At 48.7% G+C, this 18,735-nt stretch overlaps 1 protein-coding gene across 1 annotated transcript in view; it reads left to right on the top strand.

The window, feature by feature from the left end:
• The first annotated feature begins 5,524 nt into the window (after positions 1-5,524).
• The window catches only part of GRK3 (G protein-coupled receptor kinase 3), a 59,702-nt gene continuing 46,491 nt past the window's right edge, over positions 5,525-18,735 (top strand). Inside the window, exon 1 of the mRNA XM_059484948.1 lies at positions 5,525-5,739. Coding sequence (XP_059340931.1) covers positions 5,627-5,739 — 113 coding nt within the window. The 5' untranslated portion in view covers positions 5,525-5,626. The remainder of the gene's footprint in view (positions 5,740-18,735) is intronic.

The following is an 18,735-nucleotide window of genomic DNA, read 5'->3' on the forward strand; positions in this document are numbered from 1 at the left end:
TGCACAATTTACCTTTCATAGATGCCATGGCAGAATCTGAATTACCTTCCAGTGCTTCAATATTTGCGCAGTTGTTGGTTTTTCTCCTTCAGTCCCTCAGAATTTATAGCCAAATTAGGCAATTATTGATTTTTTTTCCTCCCTTTATCACGTTACATTCAAGCCAGCCTGTGGAACAGCAAATGCTCAATGGGTCCCTCTTGACATCTGTTAGTCTGATCAATCTGTGCAGGGAAAATGCTCCTGCAGTGTCTGATCCCACCACAGTGCTGAACAGGGACACTTTGACTCTTTGTGGGGCTCTGAGACATTTGCTGTTCCAACTCTCATTGTGTTTATTTGCTTTATCTTGTAACAACACACTCTAGTGTTTTTAAATCAGGGAGTTCTTGGGGATGGGTCAGGTCTGAGCTGGGCATGGATGTCACAGGCTGGGGGACACGGGGAAGGTGCCCTGTGACCCCGGAGGGTCTGTGAGGGTCAGTGCCCCACTGCCCTTGGTTCTCAGGCCTCTGTAACCCCCCTGGGCAGGGCTGGAATGAGTTCCTCCAGCAAGGAGTGAGCCAGATGCCATGTCCATGTCACGACTGACCTGTAAGGACAACCACAAGTTGAAATTTATGTGTGAAAATGGCTCAAACTTCCCTGTCCCGTGAGAGTCCCTGCAGAGGAGTCCAGGTGGGTGCAGGGGGATGTACCAGGTGATGCTGGGTGCAGTGGGATGTTCCAGGTGATGCTGGGCGCAGTGGGATGTACAGGTGATGCTGTTTAAGGAGCAGTGGGATGTACAGGTGATGCTGGGCGCAGTGAGATGTTCCAGGTGATGCTGGGTGCAGTGGGATGTACAGGTGATGCTGTTTAAGGAGCAGTGGGATGTACAGGTGATGCTGTTTAAGGAGCAGTGGGATGTACAGGTGATGCTGGGTGCAGTGGGATGTTCCAGGTAATGCTGGGTGCAGTGGGATGTACAGGTGATGCTGTTTAAGGAGCAGAACCAGGGCTGGGTGCTGATGCAGATCCCTGGCTCTCCCTCCTGCAGTGGGAGTTTCACCTCTCCAGTGCCACCCCTGTGTCAGCCAGGATGGTTTTGGTGTGGCAGTGCTGGCTCTGTCACCCAGCTTTGTGCTGATGCTGCTCCTTTTACAGCTTGCCCTGGCCAGGTGAGGGGGTGATGCTCCTTTATTTATCAGGAGGGAGGGAGGGAGGGAAGCTGTGCCATCAGGAATGTCCCCGTGTGTGCTGCCAGGGGGGTCACAGCGAGGGCACAGGGCTGCAGCTGGCAAGGCACAGCCTGGGGTGGGAGGCAGCACCAGGACATTGCTGTGTGCCATGTCAGGGGAAGAAAATGTGCAGAGGAAAATGTCAGTGAGGTATTTTTATTACACGGTGAGAGGGGTGGTGTGATGCAACTGCAAACGGGAGGCCCCGGTCTTCTCGTGCCTGTGTTTTCTCATGCAAGTCTTTATAGATGCTGCATGACTTTCAACTCTGCTCTTATCTCTGCCCCCAGAGGACATAATTATTGCTAGTCTGACTATGCCAGTACAAATGTTTGATGGTGAATAATATTTTTGAGAACTGAATTGCCACTTGTTTCCTAATTAAAACCCAAACTCCTCATCATGTCAGCTATTTGCAAAAGGGAACACGATGATGATAAGCTACACTGAGGCTTTACCTGTCTGAGGTGGCTGAAGTGGCTTTGTTAGAAGTATTCAGAAGCAAGCAGGAGGGATCCTCAGAGATACAAAAGAGCCACCCTGCTTCCCTGAGGAGCTCCCCTCACCCTGGGATTCGGGGTGCCAAATGCAATTGCACTGAGAGGGCAGAGGCTGCCTTCTGTGAAACTGCTCCTCCTGGAACAGGCAGTGAATAAAAGCAGCAGCAGCAGCCGTGGCCATTAATTACTCTATTTGTTTCCCACATTGCCTCTCACCACTTATTAGCACGGCACTAAGGAGATGGGATGCAACCCCAGGCTGGGTGTGGATGCTGCAGAGGAATGAATGAATGCCTGTGGGATTGCCATGGATGTGCCACTGCAGGGCAGAGGGGACAAAGCCACCCCAGGGCCTGGCAAAGAGCAGAATGTGACAGGCAGAGGGGATGGAGTGAGGATGTTTCTTTGGGATGCTGGGCTAAAGCCATGGGAGCGGTGAGGTTGTGGGATGGGAAGTGCTGGCATTGGAATTCCCAGGAATGTATTTGTATTTCTGCCTGTCCTGCTGGCCTCCAGGCACTGATGAATCCTCACACCACCTCATTAAGCAGGAGCTGTTTCCCCTCCAGGTAACCCCATGCTCAGGAGCTCCTTGGGAACACTGAGGTGAGTGTGGGGAAAGGGGTTCTGCCCTCTCCTCCTCAGTGAGGCACCCCAAAAGTACAGCCAGAACTGCAGCAAAACATAACCTCACTATAAACAAGCCACAGAGGGTCAGATTCCCATGGGGATCCATCACCAATAAATGATTCTCCACCAGTGCTGCCAAGGAGGAGCAAACAATTTGTCCTCTCTCCAGAGAGCAGCAGCCCATGGAGGGAACTGAGCTAAACACTCCTCAGTGCTCTTAATTTCCACCTATGTGCATTTCTGGCAGTGTGTCGGAAATATTAGTAAAAATCATATTAAAATAATATTTAATGATCTTTTATGTGAACATCCCCCTGGAGAGATGTTGCTGGCATCAGCACAGAGAGGAGATCTTATTTGATATGGGATTTGGCACAGCTTGGAGGGCAACAGGACGGATGTGGCTCTGTCCTGGGTAATGTGTTGCAGCATTATCTTGATGGGATGGTGTCAGTGTGGGACGCATTAATAAATCTACAACAGCCCCGTAGCTCCCTGGAACATCATCTGTCACGCTGTGAAGCAGAGCAGGGCGAAATTAAACATTTAAATCTCACACAGATGGTAGGAGGAACTCGCTCCTCGGAAGGAAGGAGCGGCAGAGGGGAGGTTGGGTTCCTGGCTCCGCAGTGGATGCAGAGCCTGCAGCCCAGCCAGGCCTGGAGACACACTCAAATTGATTGAGCAGAATCCATCACCATCCCCAGAAATGTCAGGAGATGCTTAAATGCATTCAGAGTGTATCGTGTTCTGACCTCTGCCAACCCTGGCATCGATTAACTCTGGGTTTCCTTTACCTGGGGGAATCCCCAGAGCGCTGTTTATAAACATTCACAAACACCAAACCCCACACAGGAGGCACAAAACAGCACAAGAACAACACAAACACTTGGCCTGGGATGCAACACAGGCTAAGGAAAGCTGCAGGCTTGCACTTGGGGGATTGAGCTTCCCTGAAAAAGAGGAGGCTGGCACTGCCTGTTCTGCTCATTTTGGGAAAAAAAATCAGGTTTGATTCCACTCTGTTATTAAAAAAGACCCGTCCCAGTGACCTTTAAAATATCTGAATATAAAACTAAAAAATGCATGTGTTGCTAGAGGTGAGCATGCACAGCCTGATGTGGGCTGCCTCCCCAGCCAGGGTGGCTCTGGGGACATTCCACCACCACCTCTGGCTGTGCTGCAGCCACGCTTGGGAAATCAGCAGAGCAGAAAACACCTCTGCTTATCACCCACCACCACCATGGTGGCTGCTGCTGCTGCCACCCCAGCACCAAGAGCAGAAAGAAAAAATTCCTTAACTTGGCCCTCACCAGACCTCACTTCCTAGAAACTGTCACCAGGAATGCCTTTGACGTCTGCACAACAAGAATATCCCGCTAATAACGGTGAAAACGTGGCACAGCAGTAAATAGGAGAGCATTAGGAACACTAAGGGGCATCTTGGTGGCTGCTTTTGCTGTCACCAGCAGTGTAAAGCCATGCAGACTTCTGAGCAAACACAGGGCCCTCCTCACCAGGGCGATGGTTTGTGTTTGCTTGGGGTGTTTAGCAACCCTCAGGTCAGTGCTGAGATCCTCCCCGTGTGCTGCTGCTGCTGCTCCAGGGAATGAAACCTGGCTCTTCCCATGGATTTGGGCACAGGGGCTGCAAAACTGGAGAGTCCCCTGGGAAGAGCCAGCACAAGGCATGTGTCCATCACATCAGCAGACTGAGGATGTGGTGAGAGGAATTTCCCTCCCATCACACCCCTGTAAATGGAGAGCTCACGTGGAGGCTCTGGAAGAACTTTTGGAGAACCATAGCCAGCCCTAGCAGCCCAGGGGATTTCAGGATATAAAAATAACCCTTTCCATGGTGTGGCTTGGATCAGAGAAACCTTTAAACAGGGCTGATGGGACACTTGACCCTGAACTTGTAGGAGGAGCATACCCTAAGTCTTCCTCTGCTCCCTTCCACATTTGCTTGGACACCCTGAGCCTCAGCCTTGCTCCGGGGCCACTGGTGGAGGAGAAACCTTCCCCAGTGGGTCTGTTCCGGTGGAAAGTGTTGGCTTAAATTAACATTTTCAACAAAAAGCAGGTTCTCAGACAGTTCATAATGAGGCACATGGTGAAATCCTCCCAGCTGTATGCTCTACCTCGCTTTAATCAGATCATTAACTTTCATAAAGATGTAGGCAGGAGGAGTGGCGGCACTTGAAAAGAACTCAAAACACGCTGAGTTTCAAACTTCAGACTTGTCATTGACTTAGCCTTTCATTGAGCCAATTATTTATGACATATTTGACGAAATTCAGAAAAGAAAGCACTTAAAATCTGCATATCTGCTTGGCTGCAGTGGAGCTACTACTACTTGAAGGAGGAACACGAACAGGGATCTCTGCTCGGAGCCTGAGGACACCTGGGTGCCTTGTTTTGCATCATTATTTGCCAGCAAGTGGTTCAACGAGTACCGATGGGGTGTCACACAGGCGCATTTATTTGTATCCTGTTTTTGTTATGCACGCCTTTTAATAAATTATGAAGGAAATTAATTCCGAACTTATGCGTCCAACTGGGTGCTGAGGCTTGCAGGCAGCTCAGCGCTCCGCGGCTGGGGCTGGCTCTTGTGGAACCGTGGAATCCCACAGAAGTTTGGGTTGAAATAACCTAAAATTCCCATCCCACCCCTTTACCATGGACACTTTCCACTATCCCAGGTTGCTCCAAGCCCCGTCCAACCTGGCCGGGGACACTTCAGGGATCCAGACGCAGAGCGGGTCCCTGGTACCGCGAATCCCGCGGGGGCCGTGGCCGCTCGGTGCCGGTGCCGCGGGCTCTCCCCGCTCCGGCCGCCGCCGATCCATGTCGGGATTTGGGGCGGCGCCGCGGGGCAGCCCGGTCCGCCCGCCCATGGCAGCGAGCGGCGGGCCCGGGGCCGCGGGGGCCGCGCAGGCTGCGAGCGGCGGGGGCGGACCGGCCGCCGCCATGGGCCCGGCGGGGGCGGGCGGGCGCTGAGGGGGGCGCGGCGGGGGCTCCATCCTTCCTTCCCTGCCTCCTTTCCTCCCTCCCTCCCTCTGCCGTCCGTCTGTCCGTCCGTCCCTCCTGCCGCCCGCCCGCCCGCCCCGGGGCGCAGGGCAGGAGGCGGGAGCGGCCCCCCGCGCTCCGCACACGCGCACCGGGAGCCGCTCGGCCGTACCGGCGGAGCCGCCGCCGCCGCCCGCCGCCAACCCCCGCCCCGGGGGCGGCTGCCCCGGCGGAGCCTCCATCTGCAGCCCGGCGGCGGAGCGGGAACATGGCGGACCTGGAGGCGGTGCTGGCCGATGTCAGCTACCTGATGGCGATGGAGAAGAGCAAGAGCACCCCGGCGGCCAGGGCCAGCAAGAAGATCACCCTGCCCGAGCCCAGGTACCGCCCGCCCCGCCGCGGCCCCGGCCCGGCCCCCGCCGCCCTCCCCGCGCCGGACATAACGGTCCGGCCGTGCCCCCGCGGCCTCCGCCGGCACCGGGGCCGGCCTTGGCGAGCGCGGGGCCGGGCTGGCTGTGCTGGATGTGCTGCATGCGTGTGTTTATTTGCCACAACTTGTGCGGGGTGCCTCGGCGGGTGAACGGGGAACGCCGGTCCCTGCAGGGACGAAGCCCCGCAGCTCGGGGGTTTATGGCTCCTCAGCCCGGCGGGTGAGGAATTCCCGTCCAAAGCAGTCGGTGGCACCGAGCGGAGCCGCTGTGGCCGTGCCGCTCTGCAGAGCGGTTTTTTGGTGATGCTTCATGGGGTTTGACAGGGGATGCGGGAGAAGGACGGGGCCGGAGCTCGCCCTTAGCAGGCGGCTCACGGAGCCGAGGTGCCGGTGCCGGTCTGGGCTCCTCGCCCCGACCTTCCCCGGTCCCACCGCAGGAGCAGCCGGGTGCCCTGGCACAGCCGAGGTTGTTTGCTTGGGGCTTGGTGCTAAAAGCAGCTTTTCTTCTGCAAAAACAGCTTTTTTTTCCCCGTGGTTATGTGTTTGTTATAAAATCACCTGAGCATCGCTTATTTATTGGTGAAATTAAAACGGAGCTTTTCCCTTTTTTTCATGGCTCTGTGTGTGTGTGTGTATACATATACATATGTAAAATGAAGATTCAGCCAGCAAACAAAATACTGCAACAGGAAAAATCTAAACCAAATTTTACTGCAGAATGTGTAGGCAGTTTGGAAGCCTGCTGGTGGCCTAGCCTAGCTGTCTGCTGTGAGCCAGGGATCGCTGGAGCCCTCTTCCCACTTCTCCACTCGTTTCCCTGCCTTTCTGCTGGAATGCTGGGAGGCTGCGGAGCAGGGGAAGGTCAAGGATGCCCAGCCTATGTTTATCCCCCTTGCAGGGGCAATGAGAGCTGAGGTGATGAAGTTTGGCTGTTGTGTTTAAGGTCTGGTTGAGGATGGTGTTGCTGGATGGTGCCTGCTTTTCTCCTGGTATGTGTTTACACTTTAAAAGCCATACAATATCCATGGCATTTCATCTGCCCTGTTAGCCCGAGGTGCAGCTTTGCTGGTGGCTTCATGTGCCTCAGTGCTCTGGTGATGTTGGTGCTGTCCTGGGTGATGTCCTGCTCCATATTCCCAGCAGGGACATGACCCTGTGGGCAGGTGAAAGGTGTGATGTGAAGAATTGCAGGGCAGGAGGAATCCTCCCAATGCCATGAGGAACATCAGCGGGGTTGGTGCTTGTGGAGGGGCTGGAAGCTGCTGCCTGCTCCAACATCCCTCATGCCCAGCGTGGCGGAAGCCTCGTAGCGAGCACAGCACGAGGCCTGAGGAGCCTGCTGTGCTTTGCTCTCCTGCTCCAGCATTTACGTGTTTGGTGTTTTCCCTGAGCTGGGAGAGATGGTTCACCTGGGTTTGGAAAGGCAGCCAGGTGCCAGAGGAAGTTTTGCAGGGAAGGCGAAAGGATCGCTGGCCAAAGTGCCTCACTCCTTGGGCTGCCTGTGGAAGCACCTGTTGGAGGTCATGGCTTGCCACCCTCCCTGGTGTGAGATGCCCTGCAGGAGGTGAGAATCCTTCAGTGAGGAGAGGTTTGGGGCTGTATGTGGTGCTGTGGGACGGGGACACGCCAGGCCCTCAGCACAGGAGCGGAAGGAAGCACGGACATAACCGAGAACAGGGACTTACCTCAGCCCGGGACCACAAACGGCTCTGGGGTGCCCAAAATGACTGAACCTCTCAGCTTCTAACTGAAACCAGGGGTTTCCTCATGCAGTAGGAAATTGTGACCGTTATTCTGGTGTCAGATATCTTTGTGCTGGCTTCTGGCTGGTTTTTTTTTTTGATGCCTCTCATTAGAGCAGACATGGTGTGCTGGGTATACTGAAATATTCTGTATCGCTGGCAAAGTGATTCATTTAAAATGACATAAATCGGCTGGTTAAAGGCAGGTTGATATAGTAACAGGAAAAAAAATACAACACACAGAGTCCTCTCTTGTTTGAAATCAAACAATTTTTCCAGATATTCATTATTTCTGTGTGTGTGTGAGCAGCTCCTTGGAGGAGCCTGGCTCTGTAACATTGGGTGTGCAGCCATCCCTGCCATCAGTCCTGGCTGTCACTGGTACAGAGAGCAGGAAGGTCACTGGAGTATCACATCCATGCTTGAGAATAAATGTCCCTGCATTATTGCAATGCTCTGCTCACAGAAAGGTGTTGGTTTATCTCTGGTGGGCAACCACAGCCCAGGAACGAGTCCAGTGCCCTGGTGTTATCTCCTATTGAAATATTAGAAATGTTTTACCCCTTGTCTCCTTGCTGGAGCCCTGTACACCTGTCGGCACCCTTTTATCTTTCCCAGATAAGGCTGAGGTTAAATGAAGCAAATGAGTTTACTGTAATGCAAATTTGAGGGGGCTTCCTGTTTACAAGGAAATAGCTGTAGTGCCGGCAGAATGAATTCCAAGGCTGCAGGCCAAGGCTTAGCAGCAAATAAACTATGAGGGTGAAGAGTTTATTGGCCGTAGGGCTGATTATTGCTGAGTTTTCCTGAATTATCCTCAGACTGGTTTTGTCCTGAAATCGTTAAATATCACCGTTTGGGGAGGAAGCACAGAAAACACTAATGAGCCGGGGAGTGCCTAAGGAAGAGGATTAGCGTGTTTTTGTTTTTTTTTTTTTTTTTTTTTTAAGCACCAAAACAAAACAACCCTTCTTCCATCCTCCGTCATCTGCTTTTCCTTCCCTTCTGCATTTCCTCCTTTCGTTCCTAAGAGCCTTTGCCAAGAGCTGTGAGAGCTGTGGTATCTTTGTGTTGTACATTGTTTCCTAAAAGCCTGTTTTTCAGGGAGATTCGCATGGGTGGGCAGAAAAGCTGTCAGAGGCAGAATATCCTGCTGAAATCAGGCCTGGAATGGGAAGGAAGTCAGCCCTGTGGAAATATGAGCAAATATGAAACCTAAATGCTATCCTGCAGCATTGCTCTCAAATATCTTGAGTTTTGGTGGGAAAGGAGTAAATTAACTGCACTCTGAATTTTTTTGGCTATTCAGCAGGCTGCTGAGGGTTTTTACTTTTCCATGTCGATTTTACATTTCCCTTATTTTGGTCAGAGGGAGTGCAAGAGCACTTATAGAACAGCTGTTTTTATTTGCCAGCAGCTTGTTCTGGTTTGAGTAAAGGATTTGCGTAATGTGAAGCTGAGAAAAATGGTCCAAGAAATCAGGTAACAAATGGGAGAGGGTTCAGGGCTTGCAGAAGCCTCTTGTGTGCGCCTCTGGAAAGTTGACATTAAACCTTTCTTGCTATAAACATCACGTAAGCTTTGGGTGCTTTTGGTATACAAATACCACGGGCATGGTAACAAAACACAGCATCCATCTGTCCAGGCTTCTCTCCCTCAGGCTGTAGATATTTCTCATCCCATCTCTCCTTTTCTAACCTGCTTTCACTAATTACCTCTATTTCAAGTTAATTCTGATTTTTCTCCCACTCTTTTTCTTTGGTCTACTCTGAATCTTGTTCTGCTGGGGGAAAAGGGAAAAGTGTTGCAGTCACTTTTTTTTTCTTAAAAATAATGCTTTTAACATGACATTTTTCCTCAGTTATCTTCCTATCTTCACTTCATTTGTAGGGGTGAATTCTGGCCCCCGGTACCCAGCTGCTTCTCATATGGTGATGTGCCCTTTGATTTCTCACCCAGTATTCAAACTGGCTTGTTAAAATTCTCATTAAAGGTTATTGAAAATACAGAGGTTAATTTGCCTTCCCAATTCTATCCTGAGCTATTTGTAATTTGTGCAAAATATTGTTGAAATCCAAGCGACACCTCCCGCTCAGGGTTAAGCATCCTTGCTCTGTTCCCTCTTGCTTCTGATTTTGTAATTCTGTCCTCTTGGCCTTACTTTGCTCTTTCTGTGGATTTCACTTCGTTCTTTGAGGTGGCCTTCAGGGAGTTCTTGCACCTTGTGAAACTTGTGTAAATCTCCGAGTTGCAGGCTCACATTGCCCTGTCTGTGCTGTCAGCCTGGGTGATTTTGGTGGTGTTTTCTCTGGCATTGTTTAACGCCTCCGTGTTGTGTTTATTCATTTACCCCGTCGTCTCTGGGAACGTTTTCCTGACAATTGCTTGTGTAATTTTCATTTTTGTTGCTGTTCTGCCCGTGTCAGCCCTCTGTGTCTCTCTAGGTGCTTCTGTGTTGCTGTAAGAAAAGTGTTCAGTTTTGGATAGCTCCTTCCAATCAATGCCTGAGAACCCTTTCCATGAAGAAATTCTTCCTGTTATCCAAAATCTGAAGCTTACATGAGTAAACTGAAGATAGTGTGAAAAGACCCACGTGAGGGTTCATTGGGAGCCGCTTGAGGAAGGGGAAGAATTTGCTTTTTTCTGAACTAACAGTACAAGAAAGGCTGAACACTTGTGATTTTTGGTGGATTAGCTCAGGGTGAGACAGAGTAGTGAAATTTTGATTGGAAATTCAGCCTCCCTTGCTTTGCCATCAGCAGAAGTGTGTGGTTGTGAAGGCAATAAGAAATGGCTCTCTCCAAATAATTGGGTGTGCACACAGAATGCTGGGGCTGCTGACAACGTGTACTTGCTTTTTATCTCAAGTCAGCTTTGTGCTCCAGCACTTTCTTGGGAAGAATTCATGCCTGGGGATGGATTATGGCCTGTCAGTGTAGGAGGATGTATGGGAGGACTCCTGCTTGCTGTGGGTGCTGGTCTTGGCTCTGTTTGGGTGCTCTCTCTCTCTCTATTGGGAATTCACATTTTACTGTACCTGCAGTATCCCATAACAGACAGCCTTCTACAGCAGAGCACAGGAGGATGAAAGCCCTTTGCAGAGCTTTAAGAGACAAGGAATGAGAGTCTGGATGAAGGAGAGCTTGTTATTTATTATCTGCATTGCACAGATCAGGAGCCAGTTAGGAAATACCTGATGTGCCTTTGTTCACCTTGGGCAGGTGCAGGAGTTGAAGCTGAATTTTTTGAGCCTCAGTGGAGACCCTCAGCTGTCTCAGCTGCTGAGCATCCATTGCTTGGAGCATCTCTGGGCACAGGAAGGAGAGATGTGGCCTTCAGAGAGATGTGGCCTTCAGAGAGATGCTCCAATTACTTCTCCCCGGGGATGCTGCAGGATTGCAGCGTATGTTTTGCAGCACAGACCTTCCCTCGGGTGTCGTTACCTTAAGTAAGGAAAAAAAAAGGGTAAATCAACGGTGATCTGGAGGGAGATCAGTGTGCAGCCTTCTGTTCCTGTGCTAAAAACAGAGGGATGATTCTAGATGTGTTTTTTTTGGGGAAAGCTTCCAAAATGTGATGTTGTGTTACAGGTGTACTCATTTGATCTGGTGCAGGTGAGCTGCAGGGACCTGCCAGATGTTTTTTTTTTCAGTAAAATTAATGAGCTTTATAGCTCTTAATCCTTTTATAGCTGATGGCTTTTCAGTGCCCAGACCTTCCTGTGTGAAATGGTTTCAGCCAACACTGGAACTACAACATCAGGACACGAGCGTGTGCAGCCCTTGGTTTCTGTTCTGGTGAAATCATGTGGAATGGCCTGGTTTAATCTTCTTATCAATAATAGCTTGGTTTTGTTGGTAATTAATAAAATTAGTAGAAAGCCTATCAGGAGCCGTCAGGTCCAGGTGCACAAACCAAACAACAGAATTTAATTGAACTAAATTGGTGCAAAAAGCAGCAGTTTCTAGCTTAGAAAATACAGCTGTTTTCCACAGGAGCTTCACTCCAAAAAATCATTCCAACACTGACTAAACACCTATATAAATATTCAGAAATAAATAACAATTTTTGAAAGCATTTGAAGGATCATAGAGCCCCTCAGCCCCCTTCCAGCATGCCATGAATTTGTCCTGTCAGCATGTGTCAACTCCTATTGAGGAGAGAGCCAAGGAAAGGGAGGATTTCTCTGGATCTGGTGGAGCTGTGCAGACCAAAGCCATCATCAGGGATGGAGTTTGGGATGTGTGGCAGCAGAACAGGCACCAGCTGCACCAGGAGCTGGGAATTGCTGGGTGCTCGAGGGAGTTCTGCCTCTGCTCAAGGTGAACACGAGCAAAGAGCTCCTGCATCCTCCCGGGAAATTAAAAAGCTCCAGGGAAGCCAATGAAACACTTGGTGCTTCAGAGCTTGGAAAAGACACCCCTGTCCCCAAGGGGATCCTCTGGGATGTGCCTTGGCTGCTGCTGTTTGTGATTCTCCCTCAATTTCAGCAGGGAAATGAGCTCTGGGACTGAGCTTTAGGTGTGCTGGTGAATGGAGTTGGATCCAGTTGGCGCCCAGAGGAAATGGCTTCAAGTTGCATCAAGGGAGGTTTAGGTGGATTTTGGGCCTGAAAATGGTGAAATTTGGAGGGGAAAGGACCCAAAATCCACCCAGAAATCTACCTTGGGATCATGAAATTTGGGAAAATGGACCCAAAATTCCTGGAATTTCAGGATCCCGAAACTCCCCCCAAAAAAATTCTGGGGGAAAAGTGGAAAAACGGCAAAAATCGGAGGAAAAATGGTGAAAGTTAAATGGAAAAAATCCCCAAAATTCACCAAAAAATCCACACTGGGGCCACAAAATTTGGGAATAGGGAACAAAATTCCTGGCATTTCAGGATCCCAAAAATTGGTGGGAGTCTCCATCCCTGCAGGGATTTAAAAGCCTTGGGGATGTGGGTCAGTGGTGGCTTTGGCATTGCTGTAGGAACAGTTGGTCCTGATGGTCTCTGAGGGCTTTTCCAACCTAAAAAATCTCATAACTCAATTAAAGAAAGCCAAATAGTGTGTGAATGTTTTATTCCTGATGTCCTGAGTAGGGATGGGAATGGGACACAGCTTTGAGACTGACATTGCTTTTTGAGCCTTCTCATCATTTTCTGTTGTTTTCCAGTCTGGCTTCTCCATTTCTTCTCTATCCTCCTCTGTTAATTTTCATGTTTGAAGCAATTCTGTGTTGTGCATCAGTCCTCTGTTTTTCTAATATTTTTTATTTTTTATTTTTTTATTATTTTATTATTTATTATTATTATTATTTGATGTTTGGGTTTTTTTACCCGAGATTTTCCCTAATTGTATAAAAATACAAGAACATCCCTGTAGTTTTAACTTGTTTAAAAGAGCTTTGAAAGCTCTGATTCTTAGGCCAAACATTTCATCCCAGTTTTCACTTTTGATCAATCTTGCATTGCTAAACCTTTAAAATGCACTTGTACAAAGAGATAAAAAAACAACCCACTTTAGGCTGTGGTGGCTCTGGGCCATTCTGCCAATGCTTTGAATTGCACTTGTTGACCCTGTCATGCTTTCAGTTCAGAGGCCTTTGGGGCAGGATCTTTGGTCCAATTTTAGCAACTTTATGATGGATTTGGATAGTGGAAGTAAACATTTAAAACCTCTGTAAAATTGTATCCTGAGCCTATAAATGAATAAATAAATCAGAGGCGTCTGTCAGTGTTGGCCGTAGTTCTTGGTCTCTCAGTCAAGGTTTATACTTGCTACTTGCAAAGAAAGTTCTAAACATTTGAGATTGAGAAAGATTAGAAAAAATTGGCACATCTTCAGTAATTTTGTGTTTGTTTAAAAAAAAGAGTAATTTATGATTGGCGAATGCCTTAATTGCAGCCAGAGCGAGGAGATGTGATTTTGCTCTGATTTCCCTTTCTTGTAATTTCTCAGCAGCAGCAATCTGGTGGAAGGGCAAGTCCTTGACACTGCAATTTGGTGTAATTATTCCTGCAGAATTCGTGTACTTTAGAAGCTTTTATATTAGTTTCAGATTTCAGCGCTGATAAAGCCTCAAGGATCTTGGGGCTGGTGTTTTGTGGAGTTGGAGCTCCAGAGCTCCTGCTTCTGGCTCCCTCCTCGTAAACTTTCTTCATTAAAACCATTTGCATAAGTGAAGCTGCTGATGCAGGGAGGGGAGGGGATGTGGGCAGGTGTTGCTGAGCTCTAATCCCTTCCATCCCACAGGGCTCTGGGGTGAAATATGTTGCTAATCACCCACGACAGCTCTAAGAGCATTAGTTTGCTGCAGTGAAATGGTGTGAGGGCACAAAATGGGGCAGAAATGGGTGAAGTTGGGCCAGAAAATGGCAGAAGTCCCGTGGAGGTGGCGGGGTGTGATGTGTTTATGGAGAAAAATCAAAGTTTGGGGTCACTCATTGCTTTGTGATGGGGCTGAGCGTGTGCATTAATTAATAACTGACTCACAGAAGGATTTGCATTGAGAAAGATCTTCAACATTGAGTATGCTTCTATGAGTTTACAAGCAATACATAAATATATCAGTTTAGATGGTGTTATGATCTTTTGTGTCTTTCTGTGCTGGGAATTTGCCCCGTGAGCTGCTGGAACCACAGTGACCACGTGTGTAGCAGCTTTTACAGCACTGAGAGCCCAGTCATTTGGAGAAGTATTGACTTCTGCTGAACTTTGAGCTGAGTGCAGTCTGAGAGGAAGCAGAATGAAATGGGTTCAGTGGTTTGTGAGTGTTCAGTGTTCATACCCCTGACACAGGAATAAATGAAGGTGGCTGTGATGTGGAGATGGGATGCTGGGAGTGCAGAGAGTGGGCAGGCACTGCCAAACCTTGGCAGTCAAAGCACTGGCCATGGAGTGGATGAATATCTGGCATTTTCTTGAAATAATTATTAATTTGGATGTGCCAGCAGCCATCAGTGTGCTGTTTGATACAGGAGCCACATGTGGCAGAGGGATGGTACCTGTTCTAATGACAAAGAGGAGGGAAAAAATAAATCCAGATTTATTTTACAGACTGGAGATCTGAGCTGATAAAGTTTTATGACCTGCTTTTCACAGTGCAGGAAATGTTGGTAAAGTTAAATCCTGAACTAAGCTCTTACTCTATGTGAAGCTGCTGTTTCATTCTTTTTTTGTTTTTCTGTTCTCCCGTTTCAGCCTATTGGAGAATATATTAATGACTGGAACTGCTCATTTTTAATGCAGATGTGGTTCTTCAGTGCTGGCCATTGTTTTTCCAAGCTGTGGTGTGCATGTGTGCACCTTTACACCAAATAACATCCCACAAATCTGGACTCTTATTGATTTACAAGAAAAAATCATCTGCTCTGATGATAAATAATTCAAAGCTCCTTTAAGATCCAGCAGTAGGAAGGGCAATAGTAAGGAGAGTCTTGACCTAGTTCCGGTGGTAGGAGTATTGTACATATGGATACACCCATTGCCTCATTCTGTGCCCTTTCCTTTCCTGAGGTGTGAGTTACTTTCAGAAGAACTTCAGGGACAAAGTCTGTGTGAAATGAATAGCAGGACTTTTATAGAATTGTGGAATAGTTTGGGTGGAAAGGGCCTTAAAGCCCAACCACTTCTACCCCTTGCCATGGGCAGGGACACCTTCCACTATCCCAGCTTGTTCCAAATTCTGTCCAACCTTGCCTTCTTCCAGGGATGGAGCAGCCCCAGCTTCTCTGGACAACCTGTGCTAGGGCCTCCCCACTCTCACAGAGAAGAAATATTTCCTAATATCTAATTTAAACCTCCTCTTTGCCAGTTTGAAATCATTCCCCCTTGTCCTGTTGCTACATGCTCTTGGAAAAAGTCCCTCTCCATCTTTGTCAGAAGCTTCAGAGCGAGTGCCGATTGTTTTCCTCTCCTCTGTAAATCCTGCTTTGGGCACATTCCCACATGCACTGGGGTTGTGGCAATGGTCAGTTCCTCTGGTCAGTTCCTCAGCTCCAGTGGCCATCCTTGGGCACACACACACACACACTCAGACACCCAGCAGAAGTTTGCTTTCTCCTGCTTGGCGTGCTTCTCCTTGGAGTCCCAGGCTGGCACTGCAGTGTTCCTGGGAGCAGCAGGAGTGGCTGTTGTTGTCCAGTGCTGCAGCCAAGGACAAGTCCTGCCTTTGGCTCAGCTCCTCTCCAAGGCTCCTTCTGCCTTGCAGCTCCTGCTGGAACTCATCTGAGAGGGAGGATCAGACATGCTCTTGCCTCACATGGCCTTTTCTGTGTTAGAAAGGACATAATGTGTTTTCTCCTGAGCTTTTCAGATGTGTTTTCAAGTAGAGATTTTCCTCCTGTGCCGACCTTGGCACTGCGGCTGCTGCCTGTGCCCTGCCAGGCTGCTCACAGACACTGAGAGCTGTTCTATTCCAGAATGGAGCTTAACCTTGAGGGCTGCTTTTCAGCAGGTTTCTTTGATCAAGGATGGAGTAACTAGAGCTCCAAGATGCAGCTTGAAGCTCCTTTCAACTGACTGTTCAGCTCGTGCTTGAAATAAATCCCTTTGCTGGGCAGGTGGAGGAGCTGACCAGGTTAGAGCGACCTGTTTATGGTTTGATGAGGGTGCAGATAAATCATCTTTTGCCTGCTTGGGGCTGGCAGTGTGCTCTGCAGGCCTGGGATGTTTGTTCAGCTCCTTCTTTGGGGGCAGCTTCACCCAAGGCTCTCAGAAGTACAAGAGCACCCAGCTGTTTGTGCCCAGGCACTGCTGGCATCTCCCTGGGCCAGTGGCAAAGGGCTTCCCTGTGCTCCCAGTTAAACCAGCAATTACAGAATCCCACCATCACTGAGGTTGGAAAAGCCCTCCAGGAGTATGGAGTCCAACTTGTGCCTTGTCCCCACCTTGTCACCCAGCCCAGAGCACTGAGTGCCACATCCAGATGTTCCTTGGATGTTGTAACACCACACTTGGACACTTACAGGGATGCAGACTCCACCTGGGCAGTCCCTTCCAATGCTTGACCAGCCTTTCACTGAAGATAAAGATGCCCAGAAAGAGGTGCCCAGGGTCCAAGCTGCATTTCTCACCAAATTTTAGGCCTGACTTTGACTTCCCCTAAACATTTTTCAGTTGACTTGTGGTATGTGGATAGTAAATGGAGTGTTCCTGAATTTTTTGTTGCTTGCGGTTTTCTTCCTCTTTGAAATGAAAAGAATACACGAACAAAAGGTTTTGCTGCAGTCCAGTTGGATGTGCTTTTGTTTCTGAAGTCTCCTTGGATTTTGTTTTCAGCCAAGTTTTGTTTCTGCTCCTTGTGAGTGCTGCTATTAAGGTGGCTCATGCTGTGAACTGAGATGAACTCGTGCAGACACGGCCACTTCTTGCATTAGTGCGTGGTTTGTGCTGATGGCATCTCTGGCCAGGGAAAGCTTTTCAGAAATGGCTGCATTTCTGTGAAATGCAGCTTTTAATCCCAGATTGTTTACGTGTAGGGCAACTAATGAGTCAACAGACTAAAGCAGAGCGGGAACCTTTTTTCCTGTTTGTGGAATGTGCTAAGCTCCATTTAAAAATTTTCCATCCTTCTGAAAGATACATGGACTCTGCTGCAATTCTTTGAACTCCAGAGGATTTCTACCTGGAACTTCCACGTGAGAATTAGCAGGTGATTATTCTGGATAGTCAGAATCCACTCCATGTCCTTTATTCCTATTTATCCATATGGATAAGCAGCAATGATTTTAAAGCAGTGTGAGCGTTGAGGAGCTGGAATGTAGCACAGACTCCTGTAGCCTGTGATCATTTTACAGATTTGTTCAGTTTCTGTGGCTGCAAAAGACATTTTGTTCCTTTGACGTTATCCATCAGACCAGAAGTATGGGATGTCAGCAGAGGAGGAGGAGGTGCTGGAGAGGGTTTGCTCCTTACACAATCACTGTTTTCCTGGGCGCCTCAGTCACACGTTAAATTTTCATTATCTTCTCCCATTGTCTAGACTGAAGATCTGTTGATGTAATTTCTTGCAGCGCACTCGTTGGAGCAGAGCAAAGCTTCCTTGGTGTCATGATTATGAAAAAGGCTTATTCTGTTACTGCTGGTCTGGTGGTCAGTGGGAACAGGGACAGTGCCTGGGGGCGATGGCAGCGCTGAGGGGCTCGGGGAGAAGGGGGAGCCGTGGGCTCTGGGAGCTCCTGCCAGGCTGGTTCATCTCCAGTGGCTCCTCTGTGAGCTCAGAGGGATGAGGGGAAGGTCTGGTTGGCAAAAGATTTGGGTTGGAATTTTAGGAAGGAGTCGTTCCCTGTGAGGGTGGTGAGGCACTGGTACAGAGAAGGTCTGGCTGTCCCATCGCTGGAAGTGTCCAAGGCAAAACATTTGGGTTGGATTTTTGGAAGAAGTTGTTCCCTGTGAGGGTGATGAGGCCCTGGCACAGAGAAGCTGTGGCTGTCCCATCCCTGGAAGTCTCCAAAGTCAAATTGGATGCGGCTTGGAGCAACCTGGGATAGTGGAAGGTGTCCCAGCCCATGGCAGGGGGTGAAACGAGATATTCTTTAAGATCCCTTCCAATCCAAACCATTCAGTGATTCCACAATCTCTTATTTACTGCTCCCTCTTCATTTAAAATCAGTATTTTGTTTAGATTGTTAAAATACACAGAGGGCAGACCCAGTTCTTAATGAACAAATAAACAGCAAGTTCGTCACTGAATAATTTATCATCTCAAACCTGATTAACAGTGTTCAGCCCTCCCAGTTCTTGTCTGACTTGATGTGGTGGTTGGCCTCCAGAGCTCTCGCTTTGGATCACACTGTTCAGAGATCCGTGTTCCACGTGGGACTTGGAGATACACAGAGAACTATTAATAGGAATTTTTCCTACATGGGAGTTTAGGGCCTTCCAGCAAAGTCCTTGGCTTCATTATAGACTTTTTTTCTGGTCAAGTCATTCAGACTTCGTGCCTCAGCTCCTCTGAGGAGGAGTGTGGATGCTTTCCTCCCTCCATGGGGGAGATGTGTGTCAGTATTTGGGAGGTTTCTCAGAATTTTAATGCTGAGCACACAAGAGGGGATGTCCCTGAGGTCAGCAGGGCTTAGCTGCTCAGTCTTGCTGCTGCAGAAATATCACTGATATTTAATGGCCCTGTTTAGAGCATGAGTACTTTGTTCAAGGTTATTTTTGTAATAATAAATAGTATAATTATCATAATAAGTAGTGTAATTATAGTAATAAATACCAT

This window comes from Ammospiza nelsoni, chromosome 18, assembly GCF_027579445.1.
Source record: "Ammospiza nelsoni isolate bAmmNel1 chromosome 18, bAmmNel1.pri, whole genome shotgun sequence".
Taxonomy (NCBI): domain Eukaryota; kingdom Metazoa; phylum Chordata; class Aves; order Passeriformes; family Passerellidae; genus Ammospiza; species Ammospiza nelsoni.